At 53.0% G+C, this 12305-nt stretch overlaps 1 protein-coding gene across 2 annotated transcripts; it reads left to right on the top strand.

Annotated features, from left to right (window-relative positions):
* Positions 1–179: 179 nt before the first annotated feature.
* On the top strand, positions 180–4864 carry FAM174C (family with sequence similarity 174 member C). 2 transcript variants are annotated; one of them, XM_033082471.1, is made up of 3 exons: positions 180–457; positions 1111–1227; positions 1845–4864. In XM_033082471.1, exons 1-3 carry the CDS (start codon positions 213–215, stop codon positions 1846–1848), a joined length of 366 nt encoding a protein of 121 aa, XP_032938362.1. In that variant the 5' UTR covers positions 180–212; the 3' UTR covers positions 1849–4864. The 2 variants fall into 2 exon arrangements, with proteins under 2 accessions (XP_032938362.1, XP_032938361.1); XM_033082470.1 differs by having other exon boundaries at positions 1066–1227.
* The last annotated feature ends 7441 nt before the right edge of the window (positions 4865–12305 follow it).

Raw genomic sequence — 12305 nt, 5'->3', positions numbered from 1 at the left:
CGAGGCGACAACATCCCGCGAGGGGACACCAACAACCCTGAGGGCAAAATGTCGGAGCCCCGCGGCGGCTCCGTCTCCGTGAGCGGGGCCCGGAACGGCGCAGCCCCGGAACCCGCGAGCGGCTCCGCGGGGCCCGGGCGGTGCCTGTGCCGCACGCACCGTCCCGCCGCCTTCCTGCGGCCGCCGCTCCCGCTCCGCTGCCCGGCCCGGCCATGCCGCGCCTCCTCCTCCTCCTGCTTTTCCTCCTCGTCCCGCATCTCGGCCGCGCCGCCGTCCCCAGCCCAGGGAACAGCACGGAGCCGCCGCATGTGACCACACGGAACGGGACGCACTCGGAGCAGGAGTCCGGGCCGAGGCTGTCGCTGGGGTCGGGGCTGCCGGTGCTGAGGCGGGCGATTTATGTGCTGAGCGCTCTGTCGGCGCTGGCCGCGCTCTACTTCGTGCTGCGGGCGTTCCGGTGAGTGCGGGGAGGCGATGGGCACCCGAGCGGGGCTGTGTCTGTGTTCTGCTGGTCCTGCTCCTTGTCTTGTCCCCATCCTGGTGGCCCCAGACCCAGGGCTGTGTCCCTGCTGGTCCCAGTCCCTGTTCCCGTTGTCCCGGGCTGTGTCCCACATTGTCCCGGTTCCAGCGTTCTCTGGCCTGGGGATCTGCCCTGCTTGTCCTGCTCCCCCCTGGTCGGGGATGTCACCCTGATTGTCTTGGTCCTGGGCTTGCTTGTGGCAGTGTCCCTGCTTGTCCCGGTTCCTGTCCCCCATGGCCATGCCCCTGCCAGTCCCAACGTTGGTCTGGGTCCCCCCGAGTCCTGTCACGGTGTCCCCTGTCCCTTCCCTGTCTCAATCCTGCTCCTAACCCCTGTGTTTGTGCTCATTTTCCCTGAATCCCCCCTCCCTCCCTCCCTGTGCCAGCCGGGGCTCTGCTTCCCCGTGCATCCCTTTGGCAGCGAGTCCAGAACGCTGCTGTAAATCCCCAGCACTGTTAATTACCCGAGGTAATTAGCGCTAAAGCATCTCCAGTCCCGCTGGGTGGGGACAGCAGCTCACTCACTGTGCTCTCCCTGTCCCTCAGCCCCAGGTCCGAGGGCACCAGAAACGAGCCCAAAACTCATTTCAGGTTGAAGAAGCCCCAGAGGAAGAAGTATGGGCTTCTGTCGAGCCAGGACGACAACATCGAGCTGGGCTCCCTCGACAGCGACGAGGACACCGTGTTTGAAAGCCGGAACCTGAGGCGGTGAGGGAGCATTTTGTGTGTTTTGTGCGTTGCTCTTTTCCTCACAAGGGGCTGAGGCTCCTTTCCCAAAGCTGTGGGAGCTCTGGCACAGCTCCTACAACCAGATCTGCATAAATTAAAACGCCTGTGTGTGGTCTCTGTGTTGGCACACGGATTTATCTCGCTTTTCCTCATTTTCTGGCCCAGGAAAGTCTCGCTGACAGGGTTATTTGGACACTGCTCAGGGGTCACAGAGCTGTTGGGAGAGGCAGCTCTTGTGCCCAGTCTGGGCCTCCCTGTGTTAGACAGGAAAACAAAAATTCCTGTTTATTTTTCCTTCACCTTAGGAATTGCTTCCAACTCTTATCACAGTTCAAACTCCCAGTCCTATCAGGACATGCATTCCTGTTTTCCCAGCAAAATTCCTGTTTTGGTTTGTTGTTTTTTTTTTCATTTTGGGAATTGTTTCCAAGTCTCATCAGAGTTCAAACTCCCATTCTCATGGGGATATCCATTCCTGCTTTATTGTGTTTACATCGATTTCTGGGGAGGTTTTTTGAAGCTGAGGAGGAATGTCATCTCAAGGAATGTCACCTCAGCTCCCCCTGATTTTGGGTGTCTCTTTTTTTTTTTTCCAGATGACTCGTGACCAGAGGCACTGGCTGCCTGGAATGATGGAGGGCCCAATCCCAGTGGAATCTCCAGTGCTCAAGTTTTCTATCTGCTTACAGTGACTTAATTAACAATTCGAGCCCTTCCATAGCTGGGCCAGGGGAGAGGGGACCAAACCTGTTTTCTTCACGTGCATTCTTGGGGACATTTCTGGGGAAAGATGAGAGCTGTTCACTGCATGGGGGAAGGCTGAGGTAAGGGAGATGCTCCTGGATGATTTTCAGCACCTGAAATCTGAGCTGGAGAGCTGCCCCTGTGCCTCACATCCCTCTCTCCTTGCCCTGGATGCATCAGATTCTTTTTCCAGGCTGATCCTCTTTCCTTCATGCAATATCAGGTTACTTCTTTGGGAAGTGTCTCTGTAATCAGCTCCTGGGAGGAGCTGGGAGAGCTCTGGGTGTCTTTTACACAAACAGGGGTGGGAGGGTGACAGTTCAGACAGAGCAGCTTTGGGAATGAGTTAAAGGAGTTAGATTTTGCAGTATTGGCAGGATAATCCAGGTCATTCGTGGGTTTACAGACATGTTTACAAATGAGAGGGGCCACAACCCAAAGGAATATTTCTCCAAAAATGCCACCAAAAGGGCTGGGAATGCCTGGACTCTGCCCAGCCCCACTTGGGAGTTCTCCAGGGACATCTGTGACGTCTGCCAAGCTCTGGATCTTGTGATACCTGAGGAAGAGCCAAGTGTGAGCCAGGGAGTGTCCTGGAGCAGCTGATGACTGGAAAATGAGGACCACAACCCCTCTTGACTGTGATTCAGGGCAGCCCTGGCTGAATTATCTCTTCTCAAGGACCCTGAAGTTTCACTCCCTTGGCTGGTACTCGGCAGGGTTCTTTCCTGCGGCCCTTTGTTATGTGGATATTTGGGATCTGATTGTGCAGGACCAAAGGTGAATGTGTCAGGAGGTTGTTTTTGGGTGGATCTGCTGCTAAAACAGTGAAAACTGCTTTGCCAAGTGCTCCTGTCCATAACCTTTCCTTGGAAACTGGCAGCACATCCTTAAATCCCACTTTTCCCCCCCAAGCTGGTAGTGCCTTTGTTTGGAGAACCCGAGGGATTTGCCCTGCGGGCAGGGAGGGTCCCTGTGGCACCTTTAGGGTGAATATTTAGGATGTCTTTGGAATGCCTTTGGCTTGCAAATCCCCTGTGGAGCAGGGGTGGGGATGACCCTTGGAGAAGGGACAGGGATGTGCTGATCAGGGGGAGGCAGCTGAGGGAGTGATCCTGTGCAAGCAGCCACGGTTTGTTTGTTCAGGACAGGTGAGGTTTCCTGGAGAAATCCCACCCCCATGGCAGCTCTGTCTCGCACGTGCACAAAGGATTTTAAAATACACATATATATATATTTTTAATAACGTTGCCATGTGCACACAGCACTTGGATGTGTGCCCTGTTTTCCTGTCGTTTGGGTTGTTCCACACCTTTTTTGGGTGTTCCCTGCCTGTTGTAGCTGCTGCAGATGGGAGCAGGCAATTCCCACGAGGGAATTGTTGAGACATGGTCAAGGATCTCTCTGGATCCTGCAGGGCTGCATGTGCTGGTAATTCCTTGGCTCTTTTATTAATTTTTCCTCTGGAAAGTTTTTCCTTGTGCTGTTGAAGCCAGATGAGCCTGACTGTCCCAATCCAGTGCCATGTTCAGTGTTTGACCAACACATTCCTCATCCTTCCTTTACCTGGAGTGATGAACCTGAGAATTCCTTAGGCTCCCCTTTTGTTGGACAGATGGGGTTTGCAGTTCTCAAGTTTCCTCACCTTGCAGGAGTGGAGCATTTGTTTAATGTTAAATGATTTGGATCAGAGGGAACCTCAAGCAGTAGGTCCTGCCCTGAAAATAATTCTACTGGAATTAATTCTAGCTGGAACAGATGTTTGTGTTTGAGCAGGGAAAGGTGTGGAGCAGGTAATGAGGTGCCAGGGAAGGGAATAGAGGTGCCAGCCTGGAATTTCTGCACCACTTCCATGTTTTCAGAGTCCTGCTGGCCACCTTTAAAGGGTACAGAGGTGCTTGTGGGGCTGTCACTTGTCCTGATCTTGGGCTGGAGACAATTTGGAGCTGTAATCAGGGACCCTGTGGAGCTGTTTCCATTTCCATCCTGCCCCTGGGCAGCAGTTGGCACCTGGATTTGCCCTTTGCAGCCTGTGACATTCCTTCCCTGCTCTGCTCTTGAGTCCTTGGAGGCCTTTTCTAAGAGGAGAAAACCAAGTAACAGATCTGAGACTCCTTGGGGTGCTCAGCATGATCCCATTTCTCCAGGAAGAACCAGCTGGAGCTGTCACTTCCTGCAGTGTGAGCAGTGCCAGGCCAGGGCAGGTGTTTCTGGGGTGGATCCTGCAAATAACAACAGCTTTGAACCCCTCACATTTCCACAAAGGAGCAGTTCAGGTGTTCCTTTCATTACTCTTTCAGTTCCCCCACGTGTATTTGAAACCTTTGTTTTAGGTCTCTTTGCACCAGGTGGATCTCCCAGTAGCTTTCCAGTTTTGGTTTTTCAGGCTGAACACAGGAATGCAAACAGACCTGCCTGTCCTGGCCCTGGGCAGGCTGAGGCCTCACCAGCCACTGCTGCACTTTTCTTTCCCCTGCATCAATCAGGATGTTGGTGGAGGCTCCATGTGCCTGTTGGTGTGCAGGATTCCTGCTCATCCCAGCCAGAAGGATCCAATGGACCTGGAACAGCCACCACCTGTGTGCATCAGGACTGACTGCAACAGTCTGCTCTGAGTTAAGCCAAAGCCAATTTTCCAAAGTTTACATAATCCCTCTGTTGTCTTGGAGGCTTCCTGGGCTGCTCTGCTGCTGATACCAGCCTGCCCAAACCGACTGGGCCATCTGCAGGGTTAATGGGATCCGTGGGAGCAGGGTGAGATCAGCTCTGTGGGTTTTGTTCTGTGCCTGGGATGGGACCTGCAGCCCTGGGAGTGCTGGGAGAGGGGCCAGTGGTGGCAGTCAATAAACAGCATTGAGCATTGTTGTCTGAACTCCCCAAGGAGCAGCTCGTGTTTCACTCTCCTGGAACTGCTGATCTTTCTTTAAACAGCCACCAGCCCATCCATCCATGGTTTCCTTGTCATTGCAGCATCCCCTCTCTTATACCTGGAGCCACTGGAATAAACATTGCAGCCCTGTCTGCAGGGGCTGCTCAGCCCGTGGGATGAGGCTGCTGTGGTGGGCTCAGGGATTTTTGGGGCTCTCTGGGTTTTCCCCCTGCCTTGTTCCTGCTCTCAGGACAGGGACACTGTGCTGCCAGGGCTGCTGCTCTCCTTGTGTCCCATCTGGAAGTGTCCAAGCCTGGGCTGGATTGAGCTTGGAGCAGCCTGGTCTATGGAAGGTGTCCCTGCCCATGGCAGGGGGTGGAATGAGGTGAGCTTTAAGGTCCTTTTCAAACTATTCCATGACTCCATGATTTTCCAATCATCTCTGGGTTGAGTTCAGTTTTCTGAAGTCTCCTCCTTTCTCCCTGTTCTCACATTTAATCCCTTTTCTTGTACAGAAGACCAAATAAGGTCCCTGTGAGGCCAATTCTGGCCTCTCCACAGCAGCAGAACTAAGTTTCATTTTGCTTATTTGGAAGTGTGGAAGGAGAGGCTGTTCCCTGGATCAGAGAATCCTGGAATCTCCTGAGCTGGGAGGAACCCTCAGGGATCATCAGAGCAGCTCCTGTTCCTGCCCAGATCCCCCAACAATCCCACCCTGAGCATCCCTGAGAGCGGTGTCCAAACGCTCCTGGAGCTCTGGCAGCCTTGGGGCCGGGACCATTCCCTGGGGAGCCTGGGCAGTGCCCAGCACCCTCGGGGGGAAGAACCTTTTCCTAATATCCAACCCTAAACCTCCCCAGACACAGCTCTAGCTGTTCCCTCAGCTCCTGCCCCTGCTCTCACAGAGCACAGATCAGAGCTGCCCCTCGGGAGTCTCCCCTGAGTCTCCTCCAGGCTGAAAAGGGAATGTCCTGACTCCTCCCTGCAAGGAATTAATTCCAGAACAAAACCAAGGGCGTTCCCCGACTCACATCTGCTTCTCATCCCCCTCATTCCGGTTGTGTGGATCAGTGGCACTGAGAAAACAGGAGCCACATTCCCCTGTCCCCCTCTGCCACCCTGCCCGTGTCCCTGTGTCCCCGTGTCCTGGCTGCTCATGTCCTGGAGCAGCCCAGGAGGGGACAGGGCTTTGTTTGCTCTACGATTTACCCTCGTTGCTGGTGGGGTTTTGGGGGGCACTGGGGTCAGGGCACACCAAGGAGCTGGGGCACAGGGGATCCCTGTAGGTGGCACTCACAGACCAGACTTGCAGCTGCCAGGGCACTGCCGGCACCTGGGGAAGCTGCAAATAAATCCTGGTGCCTTGAAAGGCAAATCTGCTGCTTCCAGCAGCTGTGTGGGATGAGCTGGAAGTGCCTTTGGGGGCTGTGGCTCTTTGGGGTCAGGGTGGGGGAGCAGCAGGTTTTGGGGTTGCTATTGGGGGGGTCTCTCCCAGGGCAGTGCCTCTCTCAGGGGAGTGTCTCTCTCAGGTCTTGCCCTGGCTCCACCCGAGCCAGGTTCCACCTGGCCCTGTCAGGACTTGTTTGGGAAAGATTTTTATGATTCTGGGCCTGACAAGGTTTCAGGATGCCATGGTTTGATGAAATGATGACATGAACACCCAGCCCTGGCACAGCAGCACCCTGGGGGCACCCCACCTTTCCCAGGCCAAATTAACAGTGGTGCTAATGAACTAACAGAGAGCATTCCCTGTGCAGCAGCAGGGGCAGGACAGAATCACCCTGTCAGGTTAGAGTGGAAATGAGAGAAAATTCCTTCCCCAAAAGGAAGGGATCCAGCCTGGCGCAGGCTGTCCAGGGCAGTGATGGTGTCACCATCCCTGGAAGTGCTCAGAAAACCTCTGAGTGTGGCACCTGGGGACCTGGTTTAATGGTGGCCTTGGCAGTGCTGTAGGAATGGTTGGACTTCATGATCTTGGGGATCTTTTCCAACCTCAAAAATTCCATAATTCTGTGCTTTCAATCTCTCTGTGTGCAGTGCTGGGAGCTGCTACAGGATGTGAACCAAGTGCTTGTTCCCTTTCAGGCTCAGGGGGCTGTTACCCCAATTAGCACTAATTACTGTGGCCCGTGGTGCTGGACCAGCTGCAGCTGTGCTGTCCTCCCCTCGTCCCTGTTCCCTGCTCTGTGCCATCCCCTCTTCCCCAGCTCTCACTGGGGACAGGCTCCGGCTGGCGCTGGCTGGGATTCCAGTCACAAACACAAGCTGGCGGCATGGATCTGCTCGGAATTTATTTTAAACTCGAGGTAAAGTGCTCTTGATGCTTTGGATGCAAATTTCCTTCCCTGGAATGGGAGCTGTGGAGTGCCAGGGAGCTCTTTTGATTCCAGAGCCTGTTTGCTGCTGCGGCTCCTCGCGCCGCGCTCCGCGGAGTGCGAAATCACCTCTGCGGCACAGCCTGGGGAGGGAGCACTGCTGGCACACAGAGCTCTTCTTCACTCGCTGTCCCCTGGTTTTAATGAGGGTTTGTGTCTAAAGTTGTGCTTTTTTTTAGGTTTTTTGGGGGTTTTTTGGTGGTTTTTTTGTGTTTTTGTGTGTGACAGCGGTCTGTGTGTGATTTTTCTGGTTGCTGTATCTGGTCCAAATGCCTCCAGCCCCACAAAGAGGGAAAAGAGAAAAATATAGAATAGGTAAAAGATCCCCCATTCATGGATTTTTGTCACTGGATTCCTCCAGTACCAAATGAACTGTGGGGTTTTTTAGGTGGTGTTGACCGAGGCCAGGTTGGACAGGGTTTGGAACAAGCTGGGACAGTGGAAGGTGTCCTGCCCATGGCAGGGGTGGAACTGGATGAGCTTTAAGGCCCTTCCAACCCAAACTATGCTGGGATTATCCCCATGAGCAACTCTCTGGGTCATAAATTGTCCCCATGAACACGCTGGGCTCTCAGTCCCATTGAGGCCAAGCCCTGCTTGGGTGAGGAGATGAGCGTGGTCAGGGGAAGGTGTCACAAGTTTGGTCCCATTTATTGCTCCTGGGTACTTTGGGGTGACTTTGGGTGGCTCTTGGAATTTCCCCATAAACGTTTTCAGCTCCACTCACAGTTCTACTGTGGCCGTGTCCCTCTGGGGCTCATTATGGGCAGGGGCTGGGTGGTTTTCCTCACCTTCATTCCATGGACACTGGCATTCCAAAATGTGTCTCTGGGTTGGTGTGGAATCGGGTAGCACACTGGGAAGGAAGCTGGGAATGTTTGAAAACCCGCTGCAGAGTCTCTGATGTCTCTTCTGTTCCACTCAACAAAGCAGCTCTACACAACGAGCAGATTTTCCTGTATCAGAAATTACCTTTACTTAGTTGGCTTTTTGTCTAAATCCTCCTTCTGATCTTTATTTTTTCCTTTCTATCATGGAAAGGTGAATGGAAGTGGCACTTCAGCCACCAAAGCCTTTCCTTTAGAATCGCTGCTTGTTTTTTGTTTTAAAAATTTTCCAAGGGGGCTTTGCAGGGGAGGAGGAAGGAGCGTCCGCTTTTCAAGTGACTCTGGGGAATAAAAGTATAAAGGACAGCAATGATCAGAACTGTGCTGGCAACTGAACAATATTTTATTTTTGAGTACCAGAGCTAATTGGAGAAGGAATTCACACGACAATTTTTGCAATCTAAGGATGAGTAAACATGAAAGGGGCTCTGTGCTCCTGAATGTGCAATTGCAGTGGGAGAGGGGGGGGAAACAGCCCAAAAATTAAATTGGAGGCGATGTCTTGGATGTTACAATCCCATGTTTGCTTCTCACGATGCTGGATCAAAGTCATGAGCTGTAGCTCATGTCCAGGGATACCTTTTGGGGGGGGTGGAACTTCCATACACCCGTGGGCTGGAATTGCCAGAAAAAAAGGGGATTTTAGGTCGGATTTTGTGGAAGCACTTCCACAGGTTGTGGGATTGCTGTGGATCTGAACAGATCCTGCTTCAGCAGAGCTTGGAGAGCCACTGCCCATGCAGAGGTGTTTGCAGACAATTACCAGCTGCTTTAATTAACGTGGCATGTGAGAATATGGAGGTGATGGGTTAGAGCAGGGGGTGGAACAAGGATTGGGAGTTCCAGACCCTGCTGGGATTTCATGGTCACCCTTCTCCCAGTCATTGTGGTTCCTGGGTGAGAAGAGGTTCCTGATGCTGGGAAATGGAACTGGAATGGCACTGAACTGGTGTGTGGGCAACCTCCTCATTCCCTCTCCCACTGGAAACATCTCCCAGTGCTGCTGTGATTCCCTCCTACCACGCTGGAATCTCCAGGAGCTGCTCTTGGCAGCACCTGAGCATCCTCAAAATGCTTCAGTCAGAGCCTGGAAATGGGGGTGCTGAGAGAAGAGCCCATTCCAGGGTGATGCTCAGCCCCTGCAGGGTTCCAGAGGTTTGTCCTGCTCCGTGTGAGGTGAAGGCACAAGGTTTCCCTGGAGAGGTTCCAGCCCCTCCCTGGAGCATTCACTCCGCCCCGCTACGCTGCTGTTACGTTCCTGTGGTTAATTACTCCTGCTTTTTAAAAGAATAAAACCTCTTGTACTTAAAATAATCCCAATTATTTCATTGTTCAGCCCGAGCTGAGCCCAGCCACCCCCGCTCCTGCAGAACTGCTGGAGAGGCTGTTCCTGACAAGGAAAACCTGATGGGCATTAACACCGTGAGCAGCAGCTGAGGGGATTGGGGATTTGGGGGAGACAACCCACCTACAACCCACCTGCAACCCCCAGGTGCCTCTCCAGCACATCCCAAGGATCATCAAGCCAAATTCCAGTTGATGCAGGACAAGGAGTGATGGTTTTGAACCAAACAAAGCTGATTTAGATTGGATAAAAGGAGGAAATTCTTCCCCGTGAGGTGAGAGGCACAGGGTGCCCAGAGAAGCTGTGGCTACCCCATCCCTGGAAATCTTCAAGGCCAGGCTGGATGGAGCTTGGAGCGACCTGGTATAGTGGAAGATGTCCCTGCCCATGCAGAGTGGGGAGCTGGATGATTTTTAAGGTCCCTTCCCACCCTAAGTGCCCCATGACATTTCTGAAGCTCAGGCTGGTGTGGCTCTGCACACCCTGGAGGAGCAGCTCCTGATGAGATGTTCTCCTGGAGGGATGGAGGGATGGCTGTGGGGCTCTCATTTTACAAAGAGGACCCTCAAAGCAGCGGAGCAGGATGGTGGCAGTGCTTCCATCTCGGCGTGTGCTGGAGGCACAGCAGGACCTCGGGCGCGGCGGCTCAGGCTCGCTCGTGCCGGGGTATATCGGTGTATTTTGATCCTTTTTCTTGCCAGTGTTATTTTAATCCGCTTTTCTCTCACATCAAACTCCTCTTTCTGCAGAACACAGAGAGGCATCGGGTTTGTGCCCTTTGTGATTGGTAGCAAAGGGCTGCGATAGCGAGTTTTTCCTTTAGAACTGGAGGTTTTATCCCTGTGATAACTTTAGCTTCACCACAGTCATCGTTTGGGCTTCTCCACTGGCTCAGATGAGCGCAGGAAAAACGCTTCCCACTTTTATTAGAGGAAGAGAAAGCTGGGTGTTCTTAGAAAGGCTCCCACTGCTGTCACCCAGGTGTTATCTCAGGTGGGTTTGGAAAGCAGCTGAGTTCAAACCAAAATCACCTCCTGCCTCCATCTGAGGTGGGCTGTGGCTTTATCACACTTCAGATCAAGGTGTTGCTTGGCACCACTTCCAGGTGGATGATGGCCAGGAGCAGCCTGGTTTTCCTGGGAGCTGCACAGTCAGAGGGAGCCCTTTCCCTCCAAAGCCTGTGTTTCCCACATCGAAAATAACATGTAGGGAATGTTTTTTTTCAGATGAAGGAAGGATTAAGGCACAGCAAGAGCTGATTTGCCAAAGGGCACCTGGGGAAGTGGTGATGGATCAGAGATGGAAGTGGAATCCTCGGCTCAGCCTGTGCCTGCCCCACCATCCTTTTCCTTCCCTGCTCCCTGGCTGCCCAGGTCTTATGGGATAACCAGGACTTGGTTTTCCATCCTCTTAAAAGAGGCAATTTAAGGAGCTTTCCAGGGGAGCAGAGCTGCAGGTCACCTCCTTGCTGCTGAAGATGTTTTTCTCCCCCTTTCTCCATCCTCGTGCTCCTTCAGAGCCTCTTTGCTCTCCTCCTTTTCCAGCGCTCAGAGCCATTTTTCCAGCTTCAAAAGGTTTCCTAATTACCCTAATGAGGTCAGGAGAGACCAAACGCTTCTGTGACTTAAAGCAGGGGTGGGAAGGGCTTGGGAGGGGGGAAATATCCCGGCTGGTGCCTGAACGAGGTGTCGTGGGAAGGCTGCGTCTCCCCCTCCACGCATTTCCCCCACCTTCCCATCTCCAGCAGGAAAAAAAAATATATAAAAAAAGGGAAATGTGGACAGAAGGTCTCAAATGTATCAAACAGCTTTTAAAAAGAAATTCCTTTTGCCTGTCAAAAGAACAAACAGATACACCAAAAACTGTCAGAATTAGTGTTGGAGTAATTGCAGCAGCTCTCCAAGGTTAATGCTCCATTAACGAGCAGCTCTCACGCAGCTAAAAGCCAGGACGAGACAGGTTGTCAAAGGCTTCCAGGAGATTAAAGCGCTGCGTTCCCAGCCAAACTCTCCCGTGGATGTTGTTTGGGAGGGAGGGAAGGGGGGTGTTTGTGGGGTGGAAGCGTCACCAGCCCTGGCGTTGGCGGAGAAGCGCGACCCTGAGCTCAGGGATGGTTTCCAGGCCTTGGTGAGGTCGCTGCCCCTGGAGCTTCACTCGGTTCTAAATACACCAAGAACATCTTTAGGCTGAGGTTTAAATGTGTCCTGAGGGCAGCCTCGGGTCTGGTTGCCAAGAGGAGTGGGGCAAAGGGGAGTGGGATGCTGAGGGCTCTGACACCTCAGGAATTAATCCTGCCTGGGTTTCAGCCAGCTCAGGCGATTCCTTGTGATCCCAGCATAATCTGGAATGGGATTGGGGCCTGATTTCATCTTCAGACCAGTGCAAGACTCATTTAAATACAACTCACCTTGATTGTTCTTATGTAGAAGAAAGAAAAACCATTCTGAACTTCAGTGAGGAGGCATCACCTGGATGTGTGTGATCCAGACCTGGGATCACCTTCCCAGGGCAATCTGGGTACTCAGCACCTCCCAGCACAGCAGTGACTGCTCAGGGTGGATGTGGCTCTGAGCTCAGGGTTTTGTAAAGCAGAGTTTTTACAGGAGGGTAAAATTTTGGCATTTTGGGGTTGTCCTGTGGAGGGCTGGGAGATCCTTGTGGATCCCTTCCAACTCAGGATATTCCATGATCCTGTGATTCTAAGGTATGTTTTGAGTGGTAAGAGGCAATGACATTCCACAACTTTGGAAATGTGGTGCTGAGGGCCACCCTGAGCCATCCCAGCTTCCCTGTGTGTGAACAAATCCCCCCAGTGGCCTCCAGCTGCTCCTCGTGGT

The sequence above is a fragment of the Catharus ustulatus genome, chromosome 29 (genome assembly GCF_009819885.2).
Source record: "Catharus ustulatus isolate bCatUst1 chromosome 29, bCatUst1.pri.v2, whole genome shotgun sequence".
Taxonomy (NCBI): domain Eukaryota; kingdom Metazoa; phylum Chordata; class Aves; order Passeriformes; family Turdidae; genus Catharus; species Catharus ustulatus.
Note: the sequence above shows the minus strand (reverse complement) of the source record. Positions and strands in the feature narration are given on the sequence as shown.